Source organism: Microtus oregoni, unplaced genomic scaffold, assembly GCF_018167655.1.
Source record: "Microtus oregoni isolate MIOR12 unplaced genomic scaffold, Mior012 000024F_ref0000369, whole genome shotgun sequence".
Classification (NCBI taxonomy): Eukaryota; Metazoa; Chordata; class Mammalia; order Rodentia; family Cricetidae; genus Microtus; species Microtus oregoni.
Window position 1 is genome coordinate 481,687 of NW_024543083.1, and position 15,084 is coordinate 496,770.

Genomic DNA, 15,084 nt, shown 5'->3' on the forward strand with positions numbered 1-15,084 from the left:
ATTGAAATACTTAGCTAATTTAAGGAGGCAACCAGGCAACAAACACAGACGGATGAAGTGTGTCCTTGCGGAATCAGCGTTCCTACAGATGAGAACATGCAAACTGGTCCAGGGGAAGTTAGGATGTCACAAGTAATGACATACTCTGGCACCTCTCAGGTGCCTGAAGATGACCCTGGCACAAAGCACAGAGGACAGGGTGACCAACCTGGTTGATGGCAGACCCAGGAGCAGTTCTCTTCATCTGAGCCATCCTGACAGTCACGTGCACCATCACAGAGGGACTCCCTGGGAATGCATCCCTTCCCATCCTGACAGGGGACAGAGGACCGGGTGCAGAGAACGGGAGGAGAAGAGACAGTAGGCACTGTCTCCATAAGCCCAGGGTCTAGAGCAAACCATGTCACTTCAGCAAGTCAGTCCAGGAGGGGCCAGCATGAGCATGTTCCCACTGTCCCCTCCCTTGGACATTCACACCAGGGCTGAGGATCCACATGAGTTCTACCCTCACAAGAGTCAATGAAAACAAGCAATGTATGCACACTTAGGTAAGCATGCTACATGGACCCCTATCTACTGGCTTTGAATTTGTTCATGCTCTTTTCTCCTCTCCGGGCTACCTGATTCCCCACTGCATCTGAGAAATGAAAAGCAAAGTGTAACTGTGTTTTACATCATGTTCTGTCCATCACAGACTGCACGGAGGGTGGCACATAAGAGCAGAGCCAAACACTCGTTGTAGAGTTACTACAATCAACGGGTGTGAACAAACCCACTGCTGTTATTTGGAGTAGGTGTGTACGGTCAGTCTACATCTCAGTTTAGATAACATTCTATAATGGTGACACGTTACCAGGTGAGATCATGGTGTCCCTACCCCTAAGCAATGCACAACAGTCCTTCTGGTTCCCTGGCATAGCATGGCACGGCATGACAGCTAGCATAAGCAAGTCTCTCGTTGTCGAAATGCATAAGTTACAGTACCACATGTTACTAATTAGCATTTGTCGGCAACTACGGCAACAACATCCGGACAGATGTGTTAGAGATCAGAATAAGATCAAAGCAGGAAGGTTAACTATATCTGCTGTCACCTCAGGAATACATCCTTAGACCTGATGCTTTGTAACTTTTAAGATCAGGATAAAGCAACCAATGAGTCGAAAGGTCATATGGGTCACTGAGAAGATAGAGATGGGAAATTGTGAGACTGGATGCAGAGAGGAAATGGTGCTGTCTCTTTGGTTTCAATTCTTCCTTCATATACTCAGCTGCTTCTGCCAAAGAAGCCTCTAAAACCCAGGGTGGGAATTCCTCTTTTTCTGCTTCATAACCTAGGACTGGATGTCTTTTGCTCTGCTGAAGAATTATATGAAAAGATGATACATAAGCCTGCTTCACCTTGACATAACTTTAGCAAAAGGAAGAGCGATGCTTTCCTCTGGAACAGAATGAACATGCCAGTCCAAAAACTTGAAATCCAAAAAACTCCAAATTTTACAACTTTTTTAACCGAACATGGTTAGGTAAAGAAAACTCTACACCTGACTTCATGCGGCAGGTCACACTCAAAAGGCAGGCACTAAGACTGTTATAGAGAATGACCTTCAGCTTGTGTGCATAAAGTGTGCATGAATTGTAAATGAGTTTCATGCTTACACTTGGGTTTCATCCATAAGATATTTCATTAGGGAGCTGAAAATGACTCCAAAGCCTAAAACAGAGGACCAGAACTTGAAATATTCTTGGTCCTAAATATTTTGGGTAGAGGATATTCAACCTGTATCCACAGCCTTGGAGGCACATCACAGGGCGTTCCCTGCACAACATCACTGCTTCGTGTCTCATGAAAGAATGGGTTGTTTTGGTAAATCAGTTTGGAAGCAGTTTAGAACTATGTTCATACGCAGACTAAGATTTTTGAATACACTAACATGAAAGACCTTTACCCAGAGGGGGACATCAGGCAGACCTTGAGAACTGCTATGACTTTTATGGTCACAGTTAACTGGCTAAAACTCTCAGCAAGTTTGAAAAAGATGTTTAAACTCCCAGAATATGAACAAGTTATGCATGGGGGGATTCTGGAAGGAAGAGGAAACAAGTGCCAATATAGACAAATGGATACTCAAGAGTTCACCCTAGAAAACATGGGGGATGGCCCCACAAAGAAAGACTCGCCTGGAACTTTCTGGTTTTCTGCCAAGATGATCATTTTCTTTATGTGCAGCTCCTTCAGCGTGGAGAAGGGCTCCAGTGTCTTCCTGTTCCACAGCACAAGAGCTGCCTTGTCTGCCGTCACCAGGTAGGGCTCATGGGCCGCCATAACCACATGGCTCCAGGATGCGTTCAGGGAGCATGTTCGGTTCTTTAGTAGACTGAGACTGTGCAACCCTAGGGAAGAATAAGAATCAAGATTGATTGGCCTGTGACCCAGAGCAAGGTGGGAGGTATCAGTACCATGCGATGGGGTCCAAAGACCCAAAACTCCAAGGAAGCACATTGCCCTCTTTGAAAGTTTCATGGGTTTTAGTGTTATAAGTTTAAAGTAACTAGTGAATATTTTAAGCTCCAGGAAAGTGGGGATCTTAGGTCTGACACTCAGAGACACCAGCTGTGACCTCACTGCCTGAATGTGTCTTGTGTTGTTAGGTTTATGACAACCCGACCCAAGCCAGGGTCATCCGTGAAGAGGGAACTTTAATTGAAACGTGCCTTGTTAGACTGGCCCAGAGGCAAGCCTATGGGGTATTTTCTTGATTAATAACAGATGTGGGAGGTCCCAGCCCAAGGTGGGTGGTACCATCCCTGGCTAAGGTCCTGGGTTCTATAAGAAAGCAAATTTAGAAAGCCAGGAGGAGCAAGCTGGTAAGCAGTACTCCTTCATGGCCTCTGATGTAGTTCTTGCCTCCAGGTTTCTGCCCTGAGTTCCCTTCCTTCATAATGGACCAAAAGTTGGAAGGTTGGGCAAACCTATTCCTCTTCACGTTGCTTTTGGTCAGGGTCTTTAAACCCAGCAATAGAAAGCAGCGTGTACTAAAGAACATGGCTCTCAGCATGTCTCTACGGGCCCTACGGCAGCTGCTAGGTAAGAAGGTGGACAATCTCTGTGCAGCTACAGCTTACACAGTTTTACCAAGGTCCAAGCATAGCTCGGTGCCTCCTGAGCAGAGGATGTGTGCTTCTGCTATTTCTAGCTGTGGAAGAAAAGCAAATTCGGAACAAAATTTTGGAAAAACAACTAAGTATATATTTTGAAGCTTTCAAGTCTATTATTTCTGGTGTTATATTTTTTTTAATTCCTAAACCAGACTGATAGATAAGAGATGCCTTGCAGTAACTGTCAAAGTTTGAGTTAAAGTCTTTGTCAAAGCAGTGCTCAGAATAAGTAGGACAGCTAGAAGAAAGATTTTGAATACTCTTTATACAAAGTAACAGTACATGCTTGAGGAGATGAATATACTAATTTCTGTAATTTGATCTTTACACATTGTATACAGGTGTCAAAATATCTTATTTATCCCACCATAGCTCAAAACACAAAATTAACTTTAAAAAAATGACTTGAAGCATTGTAATGTAAAGAAGCTTTGGCATATGGCCTCAGATTCTACCCATGGTACTATTGTATAGTACTTACCCAACCCTTTGGTGGTCCAGAGGATACTAGCAGACCCAAGGTCCAAGGCCATCCGCGTGTCTGCCGCCCAGGTGCCTCTCCAGATTTCCTGTCTGGTTTTGCCGTCGAGGGTCATGCTTTGAAGGGGCCTCCCACTCTCCACCCAGTATAGCACCCGTCTAGGCCAGTCTAGAAGCAGCTGTAGTATAACATTGCCAGTGCTGTAGAGAGTGTAGGAGTCAGGGCCAGGAACTCTGGTCTTCTGAATCGTACTTCGGTCACAGGGTAGCCAGAACAGGTTCCCGGTGGAGATGTCCACATTTGCTGAGCAGACTGTGGGAGAGACAGAGGCTGCCTTAGAAAAGGCTTCTAGGTATATTTGCATACTAACTCAAATGTATCAAGGAGAGAAGAGAGACCCGGCCCCCTTGAGCAGACACTTCTCTGCAACATGAACCTCTTAATGGCTACTCTGAATCAGGCAGCTTGTGACTTGAGTCCCAGTGGTCCCCAGAGCCACCTGGCAAGATCCACTACATCTTGAAGGAGATGTCCACGTGTTCTGCATTTGAACACAGGCCTGACACTTCAGAGTGACATCCCTTCTTCTTGCGAGTCAATATGCAAATCAGTCATTTATACATTAAGGGGTTAGATTTGAAATTGCTTTAGGAAAATAGACTAAAACAAGAGACATCATTTCAGATAGAATGCAAGGTCACCAAGAGAGCACAGACAAGGAATAAAATCTACACTGAGAACATGCAGGTATAATAAGGACCAAGCACAGAAAAAATATGAGTATTGTGGTGATTTGAATGAAAATGCCCCCACTAGGCTCACAGGGAGCGGCACTATTAGGAGTTGGGACTTTGTTGAGGTAGATGTGGTCTTGCTGGAGGAAATGTGACACAGGGGGTGGGCTTTGAGGTTTCAGATGCTCAGGCCAGGCCCAGTGTCATTCTCTCTTCCTCCTGCTTGTAGATAAGGATGTAGAAATCTCAGCTACCTCTCCATCACCATGTCTGCCTGCAAGTCACCATGCTTCTCACCATGATGATAATGGACTAAATCTCTGAACTATAAGCCAGCCCCAATTAGATGTTTTCCTTTATTAAAGTTGCCGTGGTCATGGTGTTTCTTCACAGCAACAGACACCCTAACTAAGACAGGCATCCTTCATCAGATGTGAATAATTGAATCAGGCACTAACTTCCAACACTCTTCCCTTCCTGCTCACGCCCAGTACAACAGGCCTATGACAGAGCTAGGCTAGAGTTGATCTACCATGGTTTGTACCCAGTCGTTAAGATTAAGAGCAGAATCAAGCTGGAAGGTCAGAATGCCTCCCGCGAAATCCTGTTTCTATGCCTCGGTTTCCTCAAATCCATTATAAGAATGCTTCTCTCATGAGGCTATTACAAACAGAGCTAAAACAGAGAATCTTAGAATAGGGACTGCTATTTTATGGTAAGTTACTAAAGCTGACCACACAAGCTTACAACAGCCAAGTGCCAGGAAATCTGCAAGATGATGGTTCAATTAATTTAAAGTAATTAAACTAATCATATTGATTTACAGCGGCAATAAATATTTGACTAATATATTCTTAATTGTTTTATTGCAATTTACTATTACTGGCTTCGAATTCCTTATCATGAAACTGCATGTGGCTCTGGACTTGGTATTCTTTCTGAACTTTTTACAGGTTGGCTTCGAATGGGACATGAGTCTAAACATGATATTTGTTTTTGTTTCCTGTATACCTTATATATATAGCCTCAAAGCAGTCTTATAAAACACTGCCTGCACTTCACTGAGGACAGATGTGGAATTTCCCACCTATCGCATCATGGAGGACATTGAGATTTTATGGCAAACTCTGTCACGCTTTTGTTTTTATAGTCAATCATTCCTGAAGGGTGAACATACTGTGTAAAGTTTGCTTCCATGAATATTCTGAAACCCATTTTAACCGTGTCACATGGTAGCTTGGAAGCTGGCATTGTGGGGTGTTTACACCATGTTTACACCATGAAAACTGTCAGCACTGTGCGTCTGGGCGTACTTGTTTTGGAGTGGCTTGTTGGTTTTGTTTTGTTCTCCAGACTAGAGATGGATAAATAATTGACGTTGGGTGAAATTTGGTCCACTGCCTTTTGATATAGATAACTTTTCATGGGAATACAGCTAATAGTTCATACACTGTATAATGCTCTTTTCATGATATAATAACAAATATCCACCAAACATGGTGATTCTTACTGGCATTTCATGCAAAGTTTGTCAATCCTTAGTCTTTACTTAAGAAAAGAAATATGGGTAGAGGTGCTTGCCACCAAGTTTGATAACCTGAGTTTGATCCTTGGCACTCACGTGGTGGCAGGCAAGAACTAATTCCTGAAAGCTCTCCTCTGATCTACTCACACACATGTGTAAACATGCATACACACACACACACACACACACACACACACCACAAAATAAAAGAAATGTAAAGAAAGCAAATATGTTACCAATGCTGATTCCACCTACATGTGAGATCAATTCAACTCTAAGTAGCCAGCAAATCCAAGAATCATTTTCTAGCACTTATAATGTATTAATCAGGTCATCAAAGCCACTGTTTATGGCACTGGTGAATTAATTCCATTGTGTCTTCATCACTTCACCTTTGTTTCACTTGTTCATAGAAACAAAAGTATGAAATGGTATTCAAGTCAAAACTATACCTCCTCTATGACTTTACCAGATAAAGGGTTCAGTCTAGGGTTTTACATCAATCATGGACTGCGTATGATTTGTCAGTAAGTTTTATTATAAGCATATAGCAGGAAATGCGCATGCATGGTTCTTCCTCCTATTATGCTTTTGTTTCTGTTTCTTAGGCATTGCAACGAGATACCAGAGGTGGGGAAAAAAGTAAGGGAAAGAAGGGTTTATTCCGGCCCATGGTCTACTCTCCAGCTGTTTGTCTCCAGGGCTTCTGGGCCACTGTGTGGTAAAGCAGGACAAGGTGGCAGAGAGCACGCAGTGGAATGATGGGGTTTACAGCACCATGGACAGGAAGTTGGCAGGGAGAAGACCAGTTGTACTTTCCAAGGCCTAGCCCAGCAGCCTCCTTCCCCCAGGCACATTCTGGCTTCTCGCAGCCCATTCATTTCCGAACTCCTCGCTGGTTTAATCTACTGATGAGGTTAGCAACCTGACGATTCGATCTCAACAATACCACCTGAAAGTCCTCATAAAACATATGCCTGGGACGAGGGTGGCGTTCATTTGCTATCCAAACTGTAAGCCCCAGAGAGCCAGTTGTTCAACCCTCTACTGGGCACGATAGCGAGAACTCAATGTTAACTACTGAGGCGGTGGAGAAACACATGCGTGGTGACTCAGGGTGAGGGGGTGTGGTGTCGGGGGGAAGCCACTACACACAGCCTTAATATGCTACTTATTGTTCTTCCTTTCGGGTGATGTGTTTCTTTACTACATCACAACCTCCCGTGGGAGGAACCGCTGTCAGATTTGGTCAGAATCCTCTCCATATCCTCGAAGTCATTCTTGCCCAAGCTCAACGCTCTCTCCCTTGCCAGGCTCTGCAATGTACAGAGAGTGTTCATTCTTATACTGAATTATGGATTTCATCTTTGCCCTTTGCAGACTCAAGGTTGAAAACCTCCTTTCCAGGCTCACATAACGTTCTTTGAACAATGCCATATTTGTACTTAGAGACATACTACGAAGTCTTCTCATTTTTTCACTAAGAATTTTAACTGGATTTTTTTGTTTGTTTGTTTGTTTTTGGTCTCAATTTTCAACTTTAGTGTAAGAGTAATGTGCTCAAGAGAAAGCACTGACCTCAGTGTACTCAAATGGACTGATGGCTTTTAAAGAGGCCACATAATCTGTGGCCTTGTCTGGTTAGCAGGAATGAGACTGTTGTCTTTGCTCTGTTTGAACCGCTGTTGCAGTGTGTTTGGATCTCAAATACCCCACTAAGGTTCATGTGTTAGTGCCTTGACGCTCAGCCTGCTATTGGGATGCTGTGGGACTTTTAATGGATGAGGACCAATGGGAGACAATCAGGTAATTGGGAATATATGCCCTCAAATGGTCTACGGGTTTCCAGTCTCAGCCTTTTTGTTTCCTTTTTTATTTTTCTGTGGCCTTGGGCCCACAGTTCTCCTCCCAACATTGGCGACCAGCACCACCACCAAGGCCTAAAAATAATGAGTAACCCTAAATGGACTAAGAGCTAAAATCAACCTTTTCTTTAATTTACTTATGCATTCTTTGTTCAGTTAGGATTTTCTCTTTACAAATTGATCACCTTGGGCATTTATTATACTTATGGAGAACTATCATTGCTCTACAATAGAGCCAGCTCTGATTAAACCAACAGTCCTTTATATAACTGCAACACAGAAGCCAATTAGCATGGCCAGCCAGCGGGGAGAAGGTAACATTTTCATTAGGTAGGAAGACATTTTGCGATCAGGCATCTCACAGATAGCTGTTAGGTGCTGTCAGGGTTAGTTTGTCCTCTGACTGGGGCCTTAGAAATTGCTACTCACCTGCCATTGTACTTATCCAGCCCTCTGGGTCCTGCAGGACCCCAAGGAAAGTGTCAAAGGCACTTGTGTTCGCAAGTCAGAGCCTTAGCACTTGGCAGAGCACACAGGGACAGATGTTCAGAAATCTCATTACTCACCCTGAGCTCAAGGCTCTGTCCTTTACGATGGAGACGTTTGCTGCATTTAGGCAGAATCAGGAGAACTTAAGGGTGAGGTGCAGCGTTTAGGAGTGTGAGAAGGGAAAGTATATACTGCCATATTAAGAAAATATCTAGCTTTTTCTCTCTGAAATCTGCATTGCAAATGACTTTTAAATTAGAGTATGAAAAATCTGCAATGCAAAACTGAAGAACGAAAGGATCTTTTTTTCTATTCTTCCCTGACTTAAGGTCGGGAAAGCAAAAATTAAAAAAAAAAACAAAAACAAAAAAACCTTATCCCTCTATTTAACCTCATGACAGTGGTCACACCCAAGAACAACGGGTCAATAGCTGATATCACATTCAGTTAGTCACACCTAGTCTTAGGCATGAAAATACATTTAGATCAGGGATGGGTGCACTTTTATGGTCCTACACATTTTAGAGCCAGAAAATAAAGGAAGAAAACAAGGTGACTACCACAGCTCACCTGTATGCTGGGTCCAAATCTCTCGCTTTTGCCCTGAATATCCCTCTGAATAAATGAGACGACCCTGGGCATTTGACCAATAGATGAAGTTCCTTTTCCAGTCCACATCCAGTAAGTAGAGGTTCCCAGCATGCTCCTCCACTAGAGTTCTTTCTATAGCAGATCCCATAGAGCTGACTTTCAGCAAGTATAGACGCTTGCCAGAAGAAAACACAACTTTCAGCTCTGCAAAGGGAAGGGAGAGGTTTGCTGTTTGACCATTCAGACGAATGCCGGGTTCCCTACGGGGAATAGCCTCATCTCAAGCTCGGGCACCCACACAAATGTCTTACATCCCCGCCTGTGTAGCAGACACACATGACCCAATTACCACCATAACCTCTAAAGATGGGCTATTTGGGAAGATGGCCAGTGTTGGTGTCAGCTTTTCCGAGGCATGGGGTATTTCTGACGTTCAATGGAAGGATAAAACTGAATCACTGACATGTATCACTCCTTAGTAATGTCTTGCTCCTAGAGAACTTTTGTTTGCTTATTTTATTTATTTATAGACAATTTTTTTTTGCGGGGGGAGGTGGGGAAGTTCGAGACAGGGTTTCTCTGTAGCTTTGGTGCCTGTCCTGGAATTAGCTCTTGTAGACCAGGCTGGCCTCGAACTCACAGAGATCTGCCTGCCTCCTTCTCTCCGAGTGTTGGGATTAAAGGCGTGCGCCACCACCTCCTAGCACTTGTTTTGTTGTTTGATTTTAAATGTAGTCCTGATTGTTCTCACTCACTCAGCAAGCTGGCCTTGAACTCAGAGACCCTCCTGTCTCTGCTTCTCACCGCTACTAGAGAATTTTTAATGCTTTCTGTTATTTAAAGAAAAATTGGGCCAAGGCTGGAGAGATGGCTCAGAGGGTAAGACACTGACTGCTCTTCAAGAGGTTCTGAGTTCAATTCCCAGGAGCCACATGGTGGCTTACAGCCATCTGTCATGAGATCTGGTGCCTTCTTCCGGCCTGCAGTCATACATGCAGGCAGAATACTATATACATAATAAATATATATTTTTTTAAAAAAGAAAAATTGAGCATGTGGACTTAACAGCATACAATATATAACGCTCAAAATTAAACCTGAGCTGATTGCTTAGCAACTACAGCCTTTTCCACCATGGTTTCATCCAAAACCATCCCTGTGATCTGTGTTTTTAAAAATAAGTTGGTGCATAAACATATTTACATGATTTATTCTTCCCAAAACTTTCATATTCTAGTTTCAAAAGCACCAACGGTTGGGCAGAAAAAGTCAATAGATTGTGTAGCCTTCAATATTTTGGTGATAAAACAGCAACATGGGGAATTTGTGTTAACAATGCTGGACTAAAACAGCATTCAAGCAGAGACCACTTAAAAACTAAGACAGGATATGTAATAGGGATCATAGAAGGTAATTCTCCTATTAATTTACTTGTAAAATTTTCATGCAAACCTGAAGTATACATGCCATTTTATGCTTTAAAAATCAAATACAATTGTCCTAGCAATGGAGGAATTATATACCTAAAGTAGTATATCACTCAGCCTTCAGAAGGGATAAAAGGTGAGTGAGGTGTCCGAGCAGGTACAAGTGCCTGTGTGCAAGTTCACGAGCCTGAGTTCCATCCCTGGAGCCCACAAACAGTTAGGAGGACAGGACCAACTCCACACCACTCTCCCCTGATGGACACATGCACACAATGGTGCACATGAGCTCCTCTCGCAATGATAATCATCAAAATTGAAACATAAAACGGAAGGGAGTCAGGAGTTGTGGTACACTCTGCTGATCATGGGATTCGGGAAACTTTGAAGCCAGCACAGGCCACATAGTAAACCCAACGCCACCCAAGACTGTATGTCAAGGCCTGTTTCAAAAGTCAAAGGGGTGTATGTATGAGATTCTATGAGATGCTAGAATAGAGAGTAGTAACATTGGACTGACTGGTTTTGTGCCAGCTTGACACAAGCCAGAGTCATCAGAGAGGAAGGAACCTCAGTTGAGGAAATGACTCTATGAGATAGTGACCAACAGGGGGAGGGTCCAGCCCATGTTGAGTGGTGTCATCCCGGGGCTGCTGGTCCTGAGGTCAATAAGAAAGCAGTCTGAGCAAGTCAGGGGAAGCAAGCCAGTAAGCAGCATCCCTCCATGACCTCTGCATCAGCTGCTGGCTCCAAGTTCCTGCCCTGTTTTGTGTTCCTGTCCTGTCTTCCTTTGACAATGAACAGCAAAATAGAAGTGTAAGCCAAATAAACCCTTTTCTTCCCAAACTGCTTTTTATCACCATGTTTTATCACATCAATAGGAACCCTAATTAAGACAAACATCAAAGATATTATTCTAAGTGACATACACCAAAGACAAATATCATACACTTTCACCAAATATGGTATCTAGAATTAGCCAGTCCACATAGACAGAAAATAAAATGGTGATTGGCAGGAACTAGAGGGGAAGGGGAGTAGAACTGATACCTAAGGTGTAAAGAGATTCATTCTGGAAGATGAAGAATTTCTGGGAACGGATCGTAATGAAGGTTGCACAGCAACATGAATGCATCTTATGTCACCACACAATTAAAAATAATTAGATGTTAAGTTTTTGTTGAGTACTATTATTTAGCACTATTAAAAAACTAAATCAAGGGGACTGGACATGGAGGTACACACCTTTAATCCCAGCACTTGGGAGGCAGAGGCAGGAAGAACTCTGTGAATTTTGAGGGCAGTATGATTTACATAGTGAGTTCTTTGCCTTTCAGGGCTACACAGTGAGACCCGATCTCAAACCAATCAGAAAGCAATGGAATCAAGTTATTTTGACAACACACTGGTCGTCAACGGAACTTGTCAGAACAGAAGGGATGGATTCAGCAATGGAATCTGCTCTATTTCCGGGCTCACCTGCAGCAAGCCTTCTTGAACTGTACCCATTTTACTAGGGAACTTACCACTGCAAGTGCCAGAAGGTAAAAGAAACAGTCCCTCTGGGCAGACACACTTGTAGCCCTTAGGATGGATGGGGGACAGGAGGCACAGATGGCTGCAAGAACCCGGAACACATGCTGAGTGTCTACCTGTTCAAACAGAAACAGTAGATGTAGTTCAGACTCTCTGTCCAAACCATTCAAAACTCAGTACTGGAGAAGAGGGAAGATGGTCTGCCTTAAGAAGAATCCAAGTCTACTTGTTATCTTTCACGAGTGTGCTGACCTTTGAACTAAGCTTGTCTCCAGACTGACTGCCAGACAAGTGTCCAAGTGACTTACCAACAAACTTTAACCAGCTGCACCTTCTCCCTTCAAGTTAAGGCAGAATGAGTATTCCATTGGTTTACTGTGAGACTCCTTGAATGGATCTGTATTCTCCACCATGGTTAGTTGCTACAACACACTTAGCCTAGCGTACATGCCTTTGATTCCAGCACTCCGGAGGCAGAGGTGTGATTACAAGACCAGCCAGTCTACACATCCAGTTCCAGGACATTGGTGAGCATAATCTCCACCCTCTATGGATAGCTTATGTTTTCTTTTTCATAATTATTTTTTAAGATTGATTTATTACTTTTTGTTTATAAGCGTTTTGCCTGTATACACGCATGCACACCACATACATGCCTGGTATCTGAGAGGGTCAGAAAAGGACATTGGTTCTCCTGGTTTTGGAGTTACAGACAGTTGAGAGCCACACATCAGGTGATGAGGATTGAACCCAGGTTTTCTGGAAGAGCAGTTAGTGCTCTTAACTGCTGAGACGACTCTCCAGCCCAGAGCTTATATTTCCAATATCCCAGACCCTAAAAACCCAGCTGAGGCGTTAGCCAGACACAGAGCCCAGGACTTGGAAAGAGCTTCCCCGTGAAGCTTCTGTTCTGTTCACCATATCTAGAAGCCCTGTGTGCTGACTGGAAGGAGAAGGGGCTAAACACGTCCCTGCCTCCAAACAGCAAGTTCCAACAACAAACTGAGATCTCTTCTTGGGCGGTTTCCACCTCAGCAATTCAGAAGCAAGTGCATCACTTACTTTTGGGCTGCTGAGATCTGTGGAGGACTGAGAGAGCAGACACGGAGGCACCGGAGGCATGGAGCAACACCTCTCTCGCCTTCGGACTGCTGGGCGAGGTCCGGACCAGTTGAGTTTGATTTGCCCAGAAGAAAGCATTCTCAAACACAGTCAGACCAACGGGATCTTCATCTTCCAAAAATACCCCAGGAAAGGTGTGCCTCCCACTGCCGTCCACTTTCACGGTCTCTATGGACTGAAGGATTAGAGTCTCATGAGTTAGGGAGAGCGCCAGCAAGGGCTGCTGATGTTGCTGTCACCAGAGGTTTCTGGATGCTGACTGATCCATGCGACATCAAGTCGATTGGGAGGAATTCATCTAAGCCTGTGGAGTCTACCATCAAAGTCAGCACATCGAGTGGTCTTTGTCCAGATTTAACAACTATCCCACATGCTCTACATCCAGACATGGTACCAACACCATTCTCTCTATTCTGTAATTGGCCCACAATGTAGGTGTTTCATGTGTTCTCAGAGAGAGCCGTGAGTGTTCACAGAAACATCCTAATCAGCCAAAAATCACAACTAGGAAACAAGACTTGGAAACGTGACTCACCAGGCTGTGAGCTTCTGCTTTTAGTCACTATGTCGTAGTGACCTTTTAGTTTGTCATTTCCCAAATTGGGATGTTATAAACTGCAACATTAGGCCTTGGAAATCCGAGTGCAGCTCTTTAGTGCCTAAGGAAATGTATGCTTCTGTGGAAGCTCCCAGAAGTCTTCAAAGCATATTGTATCATGGGTACAACATAAATTATGACCTTTATAACTGCAAAAAATTAGCACTGTTGGGCTACAGAGTATGTAAAAAAGAAAAAAGCACACCACGTCTTCCAAGCTGTTGGTACAGTCTGCTCTGCTCGAAGACGTTGTGCAATTAAACCTTGCTTTTCTTGTTTTTGCAATGCAAATTACTTCATGGAGTTAATGCTAGTCATCAGAGAAGCATGTGCATACCTTAGACCCGTTCTCAGCTCCTAGCAAAAGAGAGTTCCCATTTCCTCTGGCTCTATCTATAGTACCTCTTTATAGCCACCGATCCAGTAGAGTCTGCCAGTCACGTAATCAAGTGTCAGCCCTAAAGGCTCCTCTGTGGTCACCACTGCTAGGGTCTTCCTGTCGGAGCCGTCCATTCCTGCAGTCTCAACCGTCTTCAATCCGTTCTCACTCCGATTTACCCAGTACAAATACCTGCAAGCAGCGGGAGTACGCAGTTTTCAAAAATGCCCTCGCTTGCGTACACACATTATTCTCAACAACTCCATTAGCCCTCTCCTATGAGCTTTGTCTCTGTCCTGCTCCCCAAAGCTGGAGCGTCCCCATACTCATCAGGCATGGGAAGGTTTGGCTACATGGAATTCAGTCTAAGATGTACAAAGAAGAATCTTGTGGAGCAAGTGAAACCTAAAGGCTGGCACTCTCTCTTCTTAAGCATGTAAAATGCCAAGAGATTTGAGGGTACATTCCAAGAGAAATACGACTTACTTCTTTGCAGGAAACACCACGAGCTCCTCCGGCACAAGATCCTTTTCCAAGATTTTGACGTAGCCTCTGCCATCACTTAAGCCAGCACAGATGACCCGCGCAGAGCTACTAGCCCAGTACAACTGTCCCGTAAACCAGTCCAGAGAAATACTGCTCACGGGTGGGAGTTCTGCCGACACGGGAGACAGAGTGACACCTGTAGCTTTTCATGGCTATGTTTGCCTTGAGAACGGTATTTGACAAGACTCCTCAACAACTCATTAGGATCTGTACGACGAGGCAGAGAGGACCCAAGAAATAATGGCCAGAGGTATTCCATGGAGTGGCTAAGGTGCATGCAGGACCCAAGGATAAGCACAGCTAATGAATATGGAGCATGTGGCCGTGGCTCAGACACTGGTCACCACAGGGGTCTCTGGGAATAGCTCTGTCTGCCACTAAACCTACTGGGCCATGCCCTTCTTCACTATGCTGCCTGGTTAATCCCCACCCTTACCTACTGAGACAAATTCTGGCTAGTGCCTTCATCTTAGAGAGGCAGGTCAAAGGAACGAAGAGCCAAGTTCAAATACCTAGTGATAGAGAAAGCTCTGGCTTAAGGCTAAATCCCAAGATTTCTATCCTTCTTAAAAACATTTTCATGGACCAAGCAAGGTTCTGTGATGTTCTTACAGAGCCAGCCTACCATGTACATG

General features: G+C 44.1%; 1 protein-coding gene across 2 annotated transcripts in view; it reads right to left on the bottom strand.

Moving 5' to 3' along the window:
* LOC121462434 (low-density lipoprotein receptor-related protein 1-like) overlaps positions 1-15,084 on the bottom strand; it is a 48,667-nt gene that overhangs the window by 19,867 nt on the left and 13,716 nt on the right. For both annotated transcript variants that reach the window (XM_041674014.1, XM_041674013.1), the window contains exons 9-16: positions 14,390-14,558; positions 13,927-14,095; positions 12,867-13,101; positions 11,795-11,920; positions 8,824-9,048; positions 3,641-3,952; positions 2,182-2,394; positions 209-388 (exon numbers count right to left, since the gene is read on the bottom strand). In XM_041674014.1, coding sequence (XP_041529948.1) covers positions 209-388; positions 2,182-2,394; positions 3,641-3,952; positions 8,824-9,048; positions 11,795-11,920; positions 12,867-13,101; positions 13,927-14,095; positions 14,390-14,558 — 1,629 coding nt within the window. The remainder of the gene's footprint in view (positions 1-208; positions 389-2,181; positions 2,395-3,640; positions 3,953-8,823; positions 9,049-11,794; positions 11,921-12,866; positions 13,102-13,926; positions 14,096-14,389; positions 14,559-15,084) is intronic.